Raw genomic sequence first — 19,276 nt, 5'->3', positions numbered from 1 at the left:
ACAGATGAGATCAGATGAACTGCTTGCACGTTCGTGTTATGCAAGAACAGAACACGTAAATCCATATTTCACTGCAGGCTTCCGTCAAACTGGACATTTACAGCGTTTGTGAAACCAGCTCATGTTTCACTTCCACTCGTTTGAAATGTGTCTCCACAGAGCAGCATTCAAGGTGTCTTCATCAGCTGTCACACACACGTGAATCAACTCAACGCTTCATTACTGATGCATCCAAACGCTGCTTTCATGATGCAGGAAGCAGGAATATTTCACTATGTGTTGCTTTGGATTCAAGCATAAAATGTGTCAGCCTCACTGTAAAGAACCTCCATCATTTGTCACTTATTGTGTCCTTAGAAGTCACATTTTCCCCTCTGATAAGATGATCTGAAATTGTTGGAAACAGGCTGAATGAATCACACTGTGGTGAACTGATCAATACCTGATTACTGAGGCTGATGCTGATAGCTATTTTGAACATAAAAAAAATCTGATATTTTGTTTCATAAATACATAAACAAATTTAAAGATCCCTTAAATCTGTATGGTAAAGAATTTAGAATGGAAACAATCAAATGATTAATTAATGAACAGAAAATCAATCAGAAGGTATTTTGATGGAGGACAATTTGTTTCAGCGAGTGAACATTAACCACTTCTCAAATGTCAGGATTTTAGGCTTTTCTTTGTGACACATGAAACTTAACATTGTTTTACTAAAAAAAATCTTTTAATTTGTCACATTTAGCTTTTATATTATATTCTGTATTTTTTTTAACATTTTAGAAACAAAACTGGAATCGCTAATTGTTTGTTGCAGCCCCAAAACAATTTTCACAGATGAAAAATAAAAAAACTGCATGGAGACTATTTCTGAGCGACTTTCACCATATTTTGGGTGTTTCTGGCTCATGCACACAGATCCAGATATTTCTGCTATCAGCTGATATCGTCTGATCAGTCTCCTTCTGGTTTTTAGGACTCGATTACAGTCACTTGAGAAGATGGAGAGTTTTTCCTGTGAAGCTCCTGCACTGAAAATATATCTTCCTGATAAATCTCTATCCTAAAACAGCTTGAACTGTCACTCCAGGTATCTCACCTGTGTGGTTTGTACTTCTTCATATTCTTCAAATAACTGACTGACTTCTCCACCAGTGAGCTGCCATTTTTATGCATCTGAGCTGTCGCTGAATCGACTGCAGCAGCTTCCAGCTTCTTCCTGCCTGCCCGCTTTGCACGAGGCAGCAGAGAGCCATTATTTCCAGGTGTGGACGCCCTGTCGACACGCTCCGCCGCAGCCATGAATCAGCTCGCTAACACCTGCTGCACAGCGAGCGCTAACAGGCTGCAGTCAACGGACGGCGCTGAAAACACTGTGGAGACCAATTCTGCTGTGTTTACAATGAAAGATGTGAAATCACACCGCTGCTGCAGATGTTTCTGCATGTCAGGACATAAAAGTTTGCTTCCTTCAGACCGGTGGAGAGGTTTAGGAGGGTAACAGATACATCCAGTTTCCACACAGTGAATTAAAACATGACTAAAACTGATGAACTCAACACATTTTGTGGCTGAATCTCTGAGTTAAGGCTCAGTCACACCAGAAAGTAACAGTGAAATTCATCCATGGCTTCACGAAAACGTTCGAGGCTCGGTGACCTAAGGACTACTCGCAGGGCTGGTTAAAGAAGTACTATAGCTGGCGAGCTAACGGCTAACATGCTATAGCGCTAGTTAGTCACAGTAACCCTCAGAGATTCTTTGTATTTTCTCTGTGCTGGGCAGTTTACTCCCCACTGGCAGTGTGTTCTCAGGATTTTACACCATTTCATTCCAAAAAGGAGGCCAAAAAGCTCTCTGAGATCGCTAGCATGCTAACGGTCGGTTAGTAGCTTGTTAGCGAGGTTGCTAACAGGACAGAAAGGTCACAAGATGTATTTCTTCTATCACTTCCTGTCTCATAACCGTCTGTGATCCATTTCTGTGGAGCAGTTTAAACTCTCACAGACGAGGTTAAACAGAGATAATAAAATAGCTTCCTCCTTTTTGGACTCTCTGGCTCTCTGTCCCCAAAGGTCACATGGTCGAGACAGTCTGCGGTCCCAGATGAAATGTTTTTTGCAGTATTACTTTGCTGCAGATTCCTTGAAATGAACCGATTTCACTGCTAAACTTCATGGCTGTAAACGCCGGTGTGACCGGGCCTTTGGCAGCTCAGTCCCACATCAGTCCACACCGTGTCTGTCTACTGCGGTCAGCATGCGTCCTAGGATTTTTTTTTTTTTGCACTCTACAGTGAGAATTTTCCTATGAGTAAATGTTGCTCTTTGTACTCGTATCTTAACATTTGCTTTGACATTATTTTCAACAGAGGCTGAAGTTTGAAGTCTGAACTGTACATATGGCTGACTGTCTGGAACACAGAGGAGGGTTGAGGAGGCCGCTCCGCCGTTCTGACTCAGACTGAGCCTCAGTGTCCATCATACTGTAACGTCAGATGAGTCATCGTCACAGAGCCTCTTTAAAGCCTCGGTGGAGACCCTGTGGCCAGGAGCGACAGCTGAACCTTTACAGGGAATCAGGGTCTTCTAAATACTATTAAAATGAGTTTGAGGATTTCAGGATCCGCTTTCTGTTCTTCAAGGGCCAAGACCAAACATGCTCCTTTAATCGTCTTGCATTGGGTTTTATAGTTTGTATTGAGGTTGTCAGTGTTTGTACAATGTCACTGAAGTGTTCATAGAGACCACAGGACCTGCGGATGTGTCTGTAGGTCCTCTGGAGGCACCACAGTCCTTCTTTGCTGGATTTTCTGGATCAGTACACCGCATCCTCATCACCCCACTCTGCAGGTGGACTATTTACAAAGACCAGGAGGAAAGATACAAACGGGATGAGGAGTGATGAGCCGGAGAGGAGAAATAACTGGTGGCGGTGGGCTGAGGATGAGCATCAGAGCGAGGCTCGGCTGTCTCCTCCCCAGGACGGAGTCATACAAAAGGCGTCATGACCGTGGAGGAGTGGCGGAGTCCCTGGATGGCAGCGTAGGGCCCCTGCTGAAAGTAGTGGTGGTAGCGGGGCATGTGGAAGGAAGGGAAAGACGGCCCGCTGCCCTGCATGGTCCCAGCCAGAGCGCTGGGCGTCAGCGGCATGCCCAGCCGGCTGTAGGGGGGCAGCGAGCCCTGGATGGGGTGGGGCAGGGAGGCGGTGCCGGTGCCCATGGCCGACAGGGACTGCGGGTGCTGGAAGCCCGAGAAGCCCGAAGTGGTGGTGACCCAGGAGCTGAGGGAGAGGTTGTCTGAGGCGGTGAACGCTGAGCCTGCAGGAGACACGGGACAGACAGAAACATCACACTGATGCAAAGCTGCCGGTGTTATTTATTTTCCTGGTGTCAACAAATCAAATGAAAAGACCAAAAGCAACGTCTTCTCCCTCCGTTAGTGTCCGAAAACACAGACGCTGCTGGCGGCCGCTCACCTCTGGTGTGCGCAGAGTGTCCGTCCTCGCTCAGGTTCTCCTCGTCGCCGGCGTAGGTTCGGATCGGCGACCGGGCGTATGAGTGCTTGTGAATCAGATTCTCAACACTTTCCCTGCAGCAAAAGCCGAAGAGAGAGCCCCAACGTAAATCTCTTTCTTTCACCGGAGAGATTCACTTTGTTTCACACACAAATATAAAAACAGAAGGATTCTGGTTCTGGTCACATGATCAGAATGAAGCAAATAAAAACAAAACTTTTCCCCTGTGGTTCCACATTGTAGCAGCTAAACTCGTGACTCCATCTTTGTTTTGAAAAATCGATGCGCTTTAATTTGTCATTCTAAGCACATTTTCATCATTTATCTTTTCAAAAGCGTCTTTAAAATATTTTAAATTTCATTTTAAACACGTCACATTGGCTCACAGTTCTACAGGTTTGCCTGTGTGAAGCCTCGTCCGTCAATCACTGGTCAACATTTCTTTTATCAAAGTTAAACTTCATAAAATCTGATGGTCACAGATTTCAGTGTAACACCAACATTCTGTTTATTAACTGAACTCTGTCATTTTCTTTACATGTGTGTGTCCCCTGTGTGTGTGTGTGGGGTTGTCCTCTTGTTTGTGTAGGCCATGCATGCAGATTTTGGCTGTGTGTGAGTGTGTGTTCACTATGCCACAAAGTGCATTAGCTCATTTGAGTCTTGTCAGATCGCACTTCTCAAACACAGTGACACAAATTGTTGGGGGAGGTAGTGACCGTGTGTGTGTGAGTGTGTGTGTGTGTGTGTGTGTGTGTGTGGATGGGCAAGTGGTCTGCATCATGAGAGCCATGCGTCCACATTAGCAGCCCCCCCTCTGCAGCCCCTACCCCCCCAATTAGGTTAGGAAAGTGCAATATCTGTCAGCAGAGGAGTACAAATGTGTGTGTTTTTATCAGCGTCGGGCCCCTCAGGCCACTGCAAACTCCCACAATGCACGGCAGGGCAGGAGGGAGGCAAGGGGGGGGGCGGGACATGCTGGTTTCAATCAGTCACTGCAGCCAATTGAATTACAGTGTGTTTTAGTGCAGTGGCCGACTCCAGACTAATGTGATTTCTGCAGCTCCCCGAAGATCAATTGATCAGGTCTAATTCACAGCCCTCAAAAAGAGAGAGACAGAGAAGAAGAAGGAGGAGGAGGAGGAGGGGGGGGGGGTCTGGCTGTCTTTTGGCCGTCTCTGGTTTGCGATGTTTGATTGAGGGAAATGGGCAGATGGTTTGATTTTGTCAGCTGATTTTGGCCGTAGTGCCGGAATCAGGAATTACGAGAAGTGTGTGTTTTGGCAATGTCCCTAAAAATCCTTTGGATGGTCAGAGTTACTGTAAATGTGTGCGTGTGTGTGTGTGTGTGTGTGTGTGTGTGTGGGTACAGTACATAAACAGCGAGCATATAATAGAGAATACAACTACACTGTACGAGACAAGAGAGGAAGAAAGAAAGACGGACAGAGAAGGATGGAGAAATAGAAAAGAAAAGAAAACAAAGGAATGGAAAAAAGGGAATAAAAGACAACAAGAAAGAGAAAAATAATAAGGTGAAAAGCATGAAAAAAACAAAAATGACTCAAAACAAAAACAAGGTGAGGGAGAAGGACAGACTGAAAATGACTATAAAGGGAAGACAGAAGAAGGATGAAAGAAAACAGCAGGAAAGAAAGAAGAAGCGAGAAAGATAAGGAAAGGATGAGAAATGACAAAAATATGAAATATAGACTAAAAGAAAAGAAAGAGTGTTTGATAAGAGAAGACAAAGAGACAAACAGAAGGAAAGGGGACAGGAAAATAACAGGAAGGATGGAAGACAAGCAGAGCTGGAAAGAAAGGAATGAAAGGAAAGAGGACAGACAAGAAAACAAGAAGCTCAGACAGACGGCGAGCAGACCGTGCAGGACCCAGAATCCCCTGTACCTCTCCATGTCCGTCAGCCGCGACGAGTCCCGGAAACCTTTGGCGAACGGGTTGCTGTCGATCTTCAGTTTGGTGATCTGTGAAACAGCAGCAGAGCGAGGAGTGTGAGCGCTTCTGTCTGTGTCTCTGGTTTTTGTCCCTCGTCCAGTCGGTCTCAACATGCTCCGTCCTGCAGGCGGCCTCTCTGTAATGTCTCTACAGCACAGCTCAGACTCTGAAGCTGTTTATTAACGGGGAAGTCCCCATCAGGTTGTTTTTGGCCCTGATCTGATGCGAGTCCTTCCATATCGGGTTTCTGCTCGACACAGTCTGACCTGAGATCAGACACACCTTATTTTTCACAAGGTCCTGATTCAAAGCTTTGACCTTTAAAGCTTAAATTGTTGATACGTGAACGAAAGTCTGTGTGGGAGAATGAAGCTCTTGGAATGGACGTGAAGCGATCCACTAAAGAGAAGACGTCTCACTCTGTTGGATTTGTTGGAAATGCAAGAATCCTTTGTACTCTGGCAGTTACACAGCGGGGTTAGAGAGGAGCCTCTTCCCTCACAAATGACTTGAAATCGGCTCAGAACATTTCTATTTATTACCTTTACAAAGAGGTTCTGTTTTCGGTTCAGTTTGTCTGTTTGTCAGCAGGATTACAGAAAAAACTACCCGCCTGCTTTTTAGAAAACTTGGTAAAAGGGTGTAACATGAGGCAAGGAGGAACCTGTTAAATTTTGGAGCAGATCTGAATTACAAAGTGGATACACAAATTATTTTTAGCTTTTATCATTATTTTTCTCAACAAAATTAAATATGCTCTATTTTGATCATTTTATTAAATTTGCTGATAATAAACTCATCATGAATGCCCAAATAACCCACGGTGCTCAGTGACTTGTGGACCCTCTCAGGGTTTTTATCTCAGTAACACAGAGTCTATGAGGAGCTGGAAGTTCACTGTCCAGGTGATCAATTTTTAAACTCAGGCTGAAGCAGTTCCAGAGAAGGATCAGATGTGAAAGATCTGGTTCTTGTTGTTGAGTTTTATGGTGATTTATGGTGAAAATGTTATCGTATCATTGGTGTTTTGTACTGTTGTATATACTGCTCAGCATCAAACGTAATTTCATGTTTAGTAGCCGTTCTGGAGCGTTCACATCTTCCTCAGGTCAAGAATTTACTTTCAGTCTTGACATTAAAGCCGAAGTGGACGAGAAGCCGTAAAGTGTTCTGGGAAAAAAATGGAAATTTGAACTCTGAACGATGGATCTTTACATGTACCTCAACGGGACAAACTCCTCCTGCTGATGAAAACTGTGATACTAACAAAAGCTTGGAGCTTGGAGCTATTTCACTGTATTAAAATCTTTATGGGAACCAACAGAGTTTGCCAGTTAATCCAAAGAAGAAGAAGAGCCTATAATGTCAATTGGCTCGCGTCAGCCATCAATCACTCACCAGCTGGTTCTGATAGGCCGTGACAGCGGTGAAGACTGTCTCAACAAAGACGAAGGTGCGGAACTCCTCAGACTTGAGGTTGAGCAGCGAGGCGGTGTGGTCCTTCTTCTTGATGATGTGGACCCGTGGCTGGTATTTGTGCATGGAGTTGAGGATGATCTGCAGAGCCAGAATCAGAGACGGTCAATGAGACGGGTAAACGTACGGGTTCAACAGTCAGACTGTGACGGACAACCAACAGACTGAAACGACCCACAGTCTAAACAGATCAGGGTCAGGTCTGGTCTGATGGAATCATTTCCATCATAGCTGCAAACTCAAGTGAGTAGGAGAAAGTGACAAACCAAATGCGTTTTAATCCGCAGCTGAAAATAGTCCCAAACAAAGGCCCCATTTCCTGCTGTTTGTGTTAAGTCTGCAAGTTTTACTCCAAAGTGTGCTCCACATAACGTACGAAAATAAAGTCAACTGTGTTATTTTGTTGTATTAATTTGATATATTTCACACATCAGCCTCAGCTTTTAATCCAAAATGGACAAGAAGTCCTTTCAAGTGTTCCAAAATAAAGGTAACTGATAACTGGGCAAACTCCATTAGCTGATGAAGATTGTGTGCTATGATCAAAAGCTCTAGAACAGCTAACATTGAGATTATTTTCTTAAATTACTTAGAAACTTTGAAACATTTTGTTCTTTGCAAATATATCAAAAGTGGAATAATAAAATGAAAATAAACAATTCTATAAATAGATGTTGGAAAAAACCTACAGCAGTATCATAGAAACATTTGTGAAATGCTAAATTTGAGGCCTTTTACACTGAGCATGGCATGATGACTCATTTCTTCACTGCTCCTGACTTTGTGCAGCTTTGAATATGTTTTTAAATATCCAAACAAATATTGAACATATGCAACTGACTCAGCGGAGGGGAAAAAAAAGAAGAGATGAAGAAAAACACAGTGCAAGTAAAATACCAATAACAATATCAAGTAAAATACAAATTACAAATGTTTTGTGTGCTTAAGGATGTAGGCTTTTTTGGGGGGTTTATGAGCTAAATTTAGTTCAGCAACATGTGTACAGTACTTTGATTTCTGCTCATGGGGACGATTATTTCAGTTAATGAAATACATCTTAAAACAATCTGTTATTATTCTATTAAATAGTAATATCTTATATTGTATATCATGTAGCACACAGGAGAGTGTCTCCTTCATCTTTAACAAAGAATTCATCCACACAGCTGCTTGTTTTTCTAAATGGTATCCTGCATTTTAGGATATTTTGAGAGCATTTATTGTGGATACAGTAATTCTTATTTTGTTCTACTTTCAGGCTGCCTCTGTTTTAAAATGCAGCTACAGAGGACAAATGTATTTCATTTATATTTTCCATTCATTAATTCATTTATATAGACCTGACATGATCTCTTACGATCTCTTAAAATAAGCAGCTTCCGTGTATTTTTTTTACTGCACAAATTACGTTTAAAAGCATATCCAAAACCTGCCACGTGTCTCTTTAATATTCTACAGTACATTCACTACAGGAAATACTATCAATCAATCAATAAAATAAATAACATGTATGAGAAAAATTAAATTAGATAAAAAGGGATATACAGCCTTTTTGGTTTTATATAGCTTACTCATATATTTGTTGTGGTGACTTCCATGTAAGTGGCGTCAGGAAGCTATTTTTGGAAATGCAACACACACACACACACACACACACACACACACACACACACCCTTCCAGATAATACGTAGCTTGTTTCCCAGGCTGTGTCTTACTGTTGGCCAATCGATGGATAAACTAAACGTTTCTCTGGGTTGTGAAATGTTTTTGTGGTCTCTGCTTGTGCTCGCATGAAGCCTTCAGTGCATGAAAGGCGGATTTAAAGAGCAATTTGCTTTTGTCAGGCGATCTTTAATTGTCGGACAGACACAGAAAGGCTTTTTCTACGACTTTCTAACTTCAACATATTTCTATAGAAACAACTTTTTAAATGTTTTACAGGCAATTTGGTCGATTTGGTCCAGGGTTCTGAAATTAAATAACTAAAAAATGCAGACCGGAAGACTAAGTCCTACACAAATTAAAAATCTGCCAGTAATTTTAGGCGCAGTTTTCTTCACTACGCTGTTTTAAAATGTTAGCAGGTCAAAGCTGATTAACTAAGGAAAGACTGCTTTTCTGTCACTTATGACAGGGCTTCATGAACTCTGAGTCTGTTTTTTCGCCTGAAAAGCAGTTAGCTTAACGTAACGGTAACCTGTTTTCACAGTGTCTCCTAACATGTCGACATAAAAGCCTCATATTTTAGGTTTTTTTTTAACTTTTTAAGAAAGAACGGGTAGATAAAACAGCAGGAGCTCACGTGTCCGTGTTGGTCCAGTTCGTTGTTCGTCAGTTTGACTTTCTCGAAGGAAACCATCTGCTTCATCAGCTGCTCTCCAGAGAACGGGGAGTCCGGGTGGACGTACAACCTGCAGGAGAAGAAGAACATCCTCAGCTGTGATTGGTTGAAAGGCGTTATTTCGATTCCCAATCACACCGCGCTAACTGAAAATTCACAGGTCGCCTAGCGACCGCGGTCCAGCTCCATGTAAGGTGACGGGTGACTTTCAGAGAGTGACAAAGGTTCCTACAGGCGTTTTTAAAGGATGTTTCAGTGTCAGGAAGTGAGACGAGAATAAAAGAAATATACAGAAAATACAAATATACATACAAAACAGAAATATAAAAATATAAAGAAAGGAAAATGAAGAAAGATCTGTTTAAAAGCAAATAATTTTCTTAATATCAAATTGCAATCATTCATTAGTTATACCTTTGTCAATGAGTATTTAAACAGAAAAGGGTTAAACACAGTTTTGAGTTACATGTCGTTACTCCTCAGTCTTTGCTCCTCTTTGTCTCAGGAAATGTACTCATTTTATTTCGGCCTCAGCATCTTTAAAGCTTAGTGCTGGGAAACGATGAAGGATCCTGAAGCCAGAATTTTCAAAATATTGAGGTCGTGAGCCCAAGTTCCTTGACATAACCCCACCAGACACAGACAAAAAGTGAGTTTCTATTTCTTTTTTTTTCTTTTTTCTTTTTTTTTCTAATTTCCCAACATGAGGAAAGGAATAACATTATAATGGAAAAATAGTGACTCTCTAGCTGTAGAGTGTAAACTTCCTTCAGCTAGCTAAAAGCCACTCATTCTCAGGAAACAGGGACATAACTCCTCACATAGTCATTGCCTGGATGTATAAACTCGTTTGCAGCTTGAACTGATATCTTCATGACATCAATCAGCATGGCATCAATGTTCCCAGATGCCTCCTGGTAAAGATGATATATATATATTTTATTTTTATTTATTTATTTTATTTTTTCATTGTTTCATCGGTGTCAGTTAAGGTGGCGGCCTCGCACAGCTCCAGTTTTTCTTCACGTGCTATTGATGACGTTTCATTATATATATAACGAAACATTTTCCAACAGTGACTGATGTGAAGGTGATACTCGCTCTTTTCTCACCACTACGCATTGTTAACATCAACACCTGGAGCAAAGCAGGTTTATCCAGCCGATGAATAGAGCAACATGAACAAAATACAGGGCGCAGAATCCCAGAGGTCCCTGCATACATACACACCATCTGGCCTCGAGCCTTCCATTAAAAAAGTGCATTTCAGTTCACTTAGAAAATTCACACTCACACGAAAGCCAGACGTTGTCGTTAAATAAATAAACAGGTTAAATAAATTAATTAACTAATTTGAATTTTGATTATGATGTTTCCGAGTTATTTTTAATATTCTTCTTGCTCTCTGTGAGGTGACATATAAAAACATATATCATATGTATATAAAGACATATATGTTTATATGTCCCCTGTGAAATGACATAAAAAGACGGATAATCAAGCTCATGGCCTTTGTGAACTTTTCACGGTCTCAATGGTTTATTGTGCTCAGGTGCGCTCTGACAGGTGAGCCGGCTGAGTCTCTGTACCTGGCGGGCAGAGGAGGGTCGGCTTTGCCGGCAACCAGCCAGGAGGAGCGGTGATAGGCGTACCGGTACCGCTTATTATCCACCGGGACGATGTCCATCAGCACGATGTACTTGGAGTCCTGGTCCACTCCGGAGAAGGAGACCCGGATGGTGGGGAACATCCGCCTGACGGAGGAGCCACAGGTTATGTTTACTCTCATTATTGTTGCTGTACTGTACACACACACACACACACACACACACACACACACACAAAATAAATAAATAAATAAATAATTATAATAAAATAAAGACAATCGACCTTTTCCCTTCCAGATGATCATCAGGTGTGTTGTTTCATAGCAGAATCAAATCTTAATTAGTTTACCATTATTTGCAGTGTTGTGGGTATATGAATAATTTTGAGCACACTCATTGTGTAAAAACATTTTTGTGTATTCAGAAACAACACACAGAATCTTAACATTAATTAGCCTGGTCACTTTAAACACTGAGGTCATGTCGCATCTCTGCCTTCTCAGAAAATCTAGTTCATTTGATTTTTCATATTTTTCTTATTCAGTTATTGAATTATTTGTATTTTATTTTTTTAATTCCTTTGGAGAATTAGCGAGTTTTTTGTTTGTTTTTATTTTGTTGGTTTAAAATAAGCCTGATTACGAAAGTCTAAAATACTGGAATGAGGCAGTTAGGCACGCATCATGTATGTATTTTTAAACTTAAGATTGCAGACTCCCTCCATACTGCTCAAACCTCATGACCTCAGTGTCCTCAGTGCTGGCTGCCCTCTGAAAACAGGCCACCCTGTGCAGAAATCCAATCTTTCAAAGCCTAAATTTATAAAAGATTAATCACAGCAAACTTACAAATAATAATCTCGTCTTGACTACAGTTTTTTTATTTCAGGAAATATCGATAGATTATTTTTTTAATTATGATCTATTTGACATCCAGCCGCTGTGGCGTGTGTGGCCTCATGGCCGGAACCTGCAGCTCGTTCTTCATTCACAGTGTCAGCAGGACACCACGTTCTGGCATCAGATGACGTGGATTTCGCTGCAGGTTAGAGTTTGGATGTGCTCAGTCTGAGGAAAACCCGCAGAAAGCTGCAGGACGGGTCTGGATTTTGTATGCTGCAAGCAAACAGGATCTATGACAGGGACCCCAAATTCCACAATAAGACAATACATGTTTTCCTTGTTTGTTTTTTTTTCTTTCGTTTGTGATTTCATTCACACTATAACGAAAAATCGACATTTTATCAGATTTGATCACCTAAGTATTCTCACATTATCGTCCAATAATCCTACTTATTATTTAATGTTTTATTATTAGAATTGTGATTATTATTGTTGTTGTTGTTGTTGTTGCTGTTAAGTCATCTTGTTTACATAAAAACAATAAATTAAATAAACAAAAAATCAAACAAAGACAGAGGACCGTTTACCTTCCAGACTTGGTGATGATCATCTCGGTGCCCAGCTCGTGAAATTTGTCCCACAGCTCTTTGGTCTCCAAGCTGCACGAGATCTTGGCCATCTCCTCGCTGGGGATGCCGGGATTGGTGGGGATGAGCGGCTCCGTGCACACTGCGGGCGCGCTCCCGCTGAAGTCCCCGTGCCCGTCCAGGGAGGACAGGTCCGCCAGAGCCTGTTGGTTGCAGGAGGACTTCTCCACAAATTGTTCTTTTTTTTTTTTTTTTAATGCATGGAAAGAGAGAAAGAAACAGAAGCGTGAAGATTATTTTCATTTTATTTTCAGTGACTGTCATCAGCAGCTCCGCGTCATCGAGGAACAACCAGAAAAATACAGTTTGGTAACTTAAAGTCAGTAAACCCGCATGAAGTTTACAATCTAACACATGTTTATATTTCCTTGTATTGGTAACATTATTATTACTAGATTATGTAACGAAATAAAAAAAGAAAAAATAGGAATAACATTTAGCTGATTTTATATTTGATATTTAAGTCTAAAGAAACACGTTTGTCGTTACAGGGAAAGAAACACCTTTTACAATTTTACCCAAATTAGTTCAATAAAAACAAAATTAATAAATAATAAACTAACTGTTCTTCCACTGGATTATTTTTCTTAATCATATAAACTAAATTTGGCACAGGACCCCATGTTGAGTGTGTTGCTGAAAATGACACAGAGAGAAAACAAAATGAAATAATATTCAGATCGATATTCACTGTTTGCAGAGTTCTGCCCCAAAATCCAGAGTAGTGAAATCAAAGTGTCACCATTTTTTCTATGTAACATTTGCGCCTCATATTGTCCCTTTATAATTACTAAACATCTGTTCTTCGTGTTTTTTTTTTTTTCATTGTTAAAAGCTTCAAAAATAGGAATAGCTCAAATTTTAACAAGCTTCATTTTTAAACTATGACACACTGATAACTCGTGTAAATATAACAGGCTGTTTTTAAATCTATCCGTGGAATTATGAGGAAGTTTTCCAGTCACGTTGTTTTCAATAATAAATATTTTAAAGCCTCACGTTCGCTTCCACTCATCCGACAGTTCATCGTAATTCATTTCTTTTCTTATTCTTATTTTCCCAGGTGGTTTCTTTTTCCTCTCTGCTTCCACAGTTCAGCTGTCTCCTCACTGGGAGGCTGCACCTCACTTAAATCCCTCATTAACTCTCAGGACTTCTGCGTAAAACAAGTTAAACATCTGTAATCTTTTGATGCAGCTGGATTAAACTTGAATTAACTGTTCTGTTTTATGTCCCTGTCCGGCCCTTTTCCATCCTTACCGAGAGGCTTGATGGTGTTCTCTTCCGTCTCTTTGTCCTTGCTGGGTTTCCCACTGGACATCAGGGCGGCTATGGAGAAAGCATTTGCCCGGGATGAGAGCTGCGGCTTCGGGGACGACGTGTACTCCATGTCGGTGGAATAAAATATCCCCCTTCAAATAATAATAATAATAAAAAAAATCCTCCAGGAACTCTCAACTCCGCCTGTTTTGGGCTCCCAGCGGAGGAAAACGCGCAGGGAAAATACGCACAGTTTGTCCTCGATTTCGCACTTTGCGCGCAAACTGCTCTCTGAGACGGGCAAATACTTCGGAAACACTTGTCACTGCCGAGGTGTAAGTCTTGTTGGACGCATGTTGAAGGCAGCAGGAGGACCGACTCCACTAACTTGCGCGTCCTGCGGTGACAGATCTGAGGCCGGCTGCTCTTTGGGAAGCTTCAGTCCGATTCACCCTCCCCTTATAATTCCAGTGTGCCCTCCAATCACTGCCTCTGCTTCCACGTCACACTCCCACTGTCCCACAGCAGCTCTGATACCCAGCAGCCAATTAAAAAACCTGGAGCTGTCAGGGGGTTTTACATGCCAAAGACCCCGGAGAGGGCGTGTGGTTAAACAGGAATAACATGTGAGATTTTTATGACTTCATACAGTCTATACCGAGGCGATGACAGTGGGAAATGACTAACATATGGCTGGAAAAATTTAATTCTTTACTCTCATTGCACAATGTTAAGGAGAAGGGAAATAAAAAGCGAAATTCACTTTATGTTTGAGGGCCTCTCGTGGACCCCTGGAGGGCCCCCAGACCACATGTTGGGAATCACAAACCCAGAATATCAACAGTGGAGATGTTTGCCCAAGATGGTGCTATTTGATAATTAATGGCAGCAGTGAAGGTGATGATGGCTTTTGATTTTGTCCCACATAGACTAAGATTCAAGCCATAAATCCCCTCCTGTTAACGAGTTGTGTGGAAGAAATTCAGAGCTGACTGAAGCTGATTTTTAATCAAACACATTCTCTGTTACAGTTTGTGTCCTAGAAAATAAAAAGAAATAACACCAGTGTCCACATAAATATTCATACACAACAACATAAACATCATATTTTCTGTAATAAATCCTGCACAGAAGAGGCTTATATTCATTTATTATTATTAACATTCTGTAAAAAAAATATGCAGTTTTGTCATTTCTGACACTGCAGTTTGTGGTGTTGTCGCTTTATACACTGACTGACACTGACAGAGGCATTAACAGCCAACCTGCTGTACCACCTGAGCCACAGCAACACTGTCACTCTGTTTGCTTCTGCTTCACATTTTCTGGTGCGGGAAAAGTCAGTGAGCTCTTCAAAAACATAAAACAGACATAATACTGAGCTTTGTGAAAATTTGTAGTAGAGTAGACAGTATGATCACATCACAGCCACTTTGGTGTCTCTCAAAGGGAGCACGCTGATCGCACTGCAGCAGCTTTTTCAAAAACATCAATATAATGTCTGATTATTTTGTTATTTAGTTAAATTATATTGTTGTTTACGTGAAACAGTGTACGTCCTGGGCTGCAACCCAAACAGGCCCATCTGATTGGCTGCTTTTTCCAGATGAGATCCTGTAGCTTGTATGCGTGGTGCTGTTTGCTCATATGTGTTTTCGTGGTCTGTCCTCTTTGGTGGGGTGGAGGTCATGTGACACCTAAAGTTGCTCCATGCTCTTCATCTATGTTTATAATCTATGTATGATTTCATCACCCTGACTGCTCGTGCTGTTATTTTTTTATTAGGTTGGTTTATTCAGGTATTCCATTTTTTTCCCTGTTTGCGGAGCTTTTCTTCATCTGAATCGAGGGTTTGAGGACAGAAGCTTTGGTGTACTGATATACATTTGTGATATTGAGCTGAATAGATAAAACTGACTTCATGTGCAGGATTCTTGTTCTTGCTTCCCAGAAATCGTAGAATCGTATCAGCAAACGACTTATAAGCCCTGGTGTTAGTGACAGCCTCCATCTTTTATTCTGCCTACATTAAATGAACGTCTGCGGTGAAAAGCTACGGCCTGTGTGACGTGCAGGATGAAGAAGAACACAGCACGATGACATTGACCAGATGGGCTGATACCCATCAGGAGTCACCTGCTCTGGGCTCGTCTTACATGAACAGACTGAGCCTGAACACACCAGGCGACTCTCGGCTGATTCTGCTTTTTGGCCTCATTATGTGATGTGAGGTGTGTGAGACTCTAAGCAACTGTGAGAAATGCCTTTACAACACACACACACACACACACACACACACACACACACACACACACACACACACACACACACAGGAGCCTTATTGAGTGCAGGAGCAGCAGTCTTGGGTTAATCCGTTCTATGACACACACCAGTGAGCGCCTAATCTTTCACACACACAAACACGCAGCTGTCATGTGACAACAGGAAATGCACTTTATTTTTATGAGGCCTTCAAGTAACAGTAATAATAGCTCTTAACAGCAGCAGCCTTGTAGATTTGAATGGTGACAACAGAGCGGCCTGCAGTCCAAAGGTTTTCCAGGCTCACGCTTCCCACTGTTATCATCTTATTACTGTCTTTGGTCACTCATTCAATGTTATATCAAAGGAGAAAGCTCTCAGGGCTGATTACAGAAATCTTTTTTTATTTCCGCTGCTTTTAACTCGACAGGCATTGAATCCGGTCTCGACGTCACCTAAGGCAGTCTTTATCAGGACAAAATGTTTTTTCTTCCTGAACACGACTGATAGGCCCCGCTTTGTTTACAGCAGCCAATCAGAGAGTTCACTTTCACGACAGACCCCATTTTAGAGTTCTCTCTTCAGATCGAAATGTTTGACGCTGAGAAGGAAGCTGAGGCTTACCAGCAGCACCTGAAGGCACCATGATTCAAACCGCTGACTTCAGGTTTTTTCCCAAGGTGTGTGTGTGTGTGTGTGTGTGTGTGTGTGGAGAGAGCAGGATCACCTCTCATCCTCAATGTCACTCTCTCTCTCTGAGATGGAGGCTCACATAAACACCGAGCCAGAGGCCGGCGGAGCAGCTAAACCCATTAGGAGACTCCTGAATGCAAATCCGCCGCTGCAGATATTTAATAAGAGACCTGCGCTGGCAAATTAGATTACCATGCAATTGCCAGTGGATAATGTGCTAAAAGCTTTCCCACTTAAGCGTTACTCCTTACTGAATATTATTCACACTTTGAGGGGCCGGTGCAGCCTTAAAGACACAGCCGGCCTGAAAGCGAACTGAGGAAAGCAGATGGTGTTTGGTGTTGGTGCCTTTCACAGCTGAACACAGGATGAGTCACAGATAAAACCAGGAAACTGAGGAGTAGTAGTTGACTAATCATTGATGATTCAAAGCCAAATGAATCAAAAGGCCGCGGATCAACCACTGGATGAGCTTTTTCTTTATGTCTTTATAATATTAGTGTCCAAACCTGTTTTCCAGAGTGAATCAAGCACAGGTTTAACAACATTTAACCTTCTGGAGGTTCAGTCGGGTTCATTTCTGCAGACGTTCTCTTCTTGGATTTATTTGTGTTTATATGCATGAGGTCCTTCAGCACAAAGTCGGATTTATCATTTCAGTTTAAAACAGGATGGAGCAGCCAGGAATCCAAAATACAAGATAAACTGCACAGGAGCCTTTGAAAATGAGCAAATCTTTAATAATAATAACTGAAAACACTGTCACAGAAAACAGAAAAATGGAAGAAATAAAACTATGATACATTTTTTACTATGAATCACTGAAAATAATAAATGTTTTTAAAAATAAAGTTAGAAATACTAGGAGAAGCTAGAAAGAGACAGAGGAGACTAAAAATAAGGCAACTTTAAACGAGGCACATGACCCGGTGCATCCTAACAACACAACACAACACAACACAACACAACACAACACAACACATGACTGAAGAAAACTTCAGAAAAATCATCATTTACATCAGAAACAGATGAAACGATCTCCTCTGTTTTCGCTTGTTTAAAGAAAAGTGAAACATCTGAGTGGATTAAATGACTCGTTACAATAGCACTGTATTTTGCAGTGTGTGTGTGTGTGTGTGTGTGTGTGTGTGTGTGTGTGTGTTGCTCTTCCTGCCACACATCTCAGCAGTGGGAGATAACAGGATATGCGACGGCTCACCACACCGAGAGCCTACAAGCTGCAGCACTCAGGGATATGACCACGAAACCATCTGAACAATTATTCCCCGGGATAAATGGCTCCGGCGTGAAAAGGTCAGCAACAAACGACAGCCAATTCCCCTCAGAGTGGAATCCGAGGAAAAATAATCGCCCCGTGATTGAATTGAATCCTGGGACATTTGAGCCACAGTAATGAAATGGCTGTTGTTGTGACCCGAACCTTTCACCTCCCTGACGATTTTTTACCAGATTACAGAGCAGGCGGCAGGGGCGACTATTTGCCTACAGGAATACATTTAATATATGTGCATAGGTTTGTTTTGTCAATGTAAATCCCCATTATCACAGATACTTGTGCATATTACATGGCGGCGTTCACCTGCAGGGCTGACGGGGCCACACAGGGGTGATATCTGAGAAGAGGGATTTAGGACTACAGTTATAATCGCAGCTTAACGGCTCTTTAACTCTTTAACACAAGTTTTTAGCCACGCTAGCGGCTAATGTCTGCAATAGAAATGCCTTTCTGTCGCTGGTTGTCCCACCACTGTGGTCCAGACTGAAATTTCTCAACAAATATCAGATGGACGACCATGAAATTATGCACGAACACTCATGGTTTCACATTAAAAGCCTGCCAATAATGGGAAGGCTAGAATACTTTTAATATGAAAAACATGTTGGAGGTTGAGTTGTGTTTGCAGGTAGCTTAACTTCAGTCAAAGAAAAAAAAAGGGTGAAAAGACCGGAATTGATCGGAATTAGCGCTGTGAAAATGTACATAAGACTGAAAGGTAAACATGGTTTTGAGTTAGCATTGAATGGGGAAATTAGAAACAGAGGCCCGAGGTAAATAATTTTAGAGTATTTACAGTCAACATAAATACAGATTAGTCATGATATGTGTCATGTGATTGACTATGCTGGTATTCAAAATGATCACTTGGAGAGCTGCAGAGGACACAAGAAGATCGGTAGAAGTAATACCACAGTGTGAAAATATTCTGCTAAAAGTAAAAGTCCTAAAAATAAGTAACAGCAATGAAAGCATTCATGATGCAGAATGGTCCATTTCAGAATCTTGTTATCATATCAGTTATTAATGCTTTAATGTGTTAATCACTTTAATGTTGCAGCTGGTACATGTGGAGCTAATTTATTTACTGCTGGGTGGCTTCATCTATATATCATCATTTTTAGTTGATTTATGTTTTCCATCATTAATCTAAATTTGTAAAGTAACTAGTCAGTAAATGTAGTAAAGTCAAAAGTAGAATACTTTGCTCTGAGAGGCGATGGAGCGTTTTCACATTTATTAACTTTGAAAAGGAAAGTTTTCAGTGTGGACGTATACCCTAAAACATGCTTCAAAGTGTTTTACATCTTTTCATCCATTGCTGCATAAATCAAACTTTAAAATAATTTCTGATATGCCCTCTTATAGTGGACGG

The 19,276-nt window shown here is 41.4% G+C and overlaps 1 protein-coding gene across 1 annotated transcript; it reads right to left on the bottom strand.

Moving 5' to 3' along the window:
- Positions 1–2,816: 2,816 nt before the first annotated feature.
- Positions 2,817–13,779, bottom strand: tbx20 (T-box transcription factor 20). The gene is made up of 8 exons (XM_076737947.1): positions 13,650–13,779; positions 12,330–12,567; positions 10,883–11,047; positions 9,255–9,363; positions 6,874–7,032; positions 5,428–5,504; positions 3,481–3,593; positions 2,817–3,322 (listed from the first exon to the last, which is right to left on the bottom strand). Exons 1-8 carry the CDS (start codon positions 13,777–13,779, stop codon positions 2,994–2,996), a joined length of 1,320 nt encoding a protein of 439 aa, XP_076594062.1. The 3' UTR covers positions 2,817–2,993.
- Positions 13,780–19,276: the final 5,497 nt, after the last annotated feature.

This window comes from Chaetodon auriga, chromosome 8, assembly GCF_051107435.1.
Source record: "Chaetodon auriga isolate fChaAug3 chromosome 8, fChaAug3.hap1, whole genome shotgun sequence".
NCBI lineage: Eukaryota > Metazoa > Chordata > Actinopteri > Chaetodontiformes > Chaetodontidae > Chaetodon > Chaetodon auriga.
Note: the sequence above shows the minus strand (reverse complement) of the source record. Positions and strands in the feature narration are given on the sequence as shown.

Bases quoted from the DNA above. Each gene is read 5' to 3' on its own strand.
- tbx20 (XM_076737947.1), bottom strand. From the start codon at position 13,779: ATGGAGTACACGTCGTCCCCGAAGCCGCAGCTCTCATCCCGGGCAAAT. The intron at 7,033-9,254 runs GTGAGCTCCTGC...CTGGCTCTGCAG, and splicing joins AACTGGACCAACACGGACAC to ATCATCCTCAACTCCATGCA. The intron at 3,323-3,480 runs GTGAGCGGCCGC...TGTCTCCTGCAG, and splicing joins ACACTCTGCGCACACCAGAG to GCTCAGCGTTCACCGCCTCA.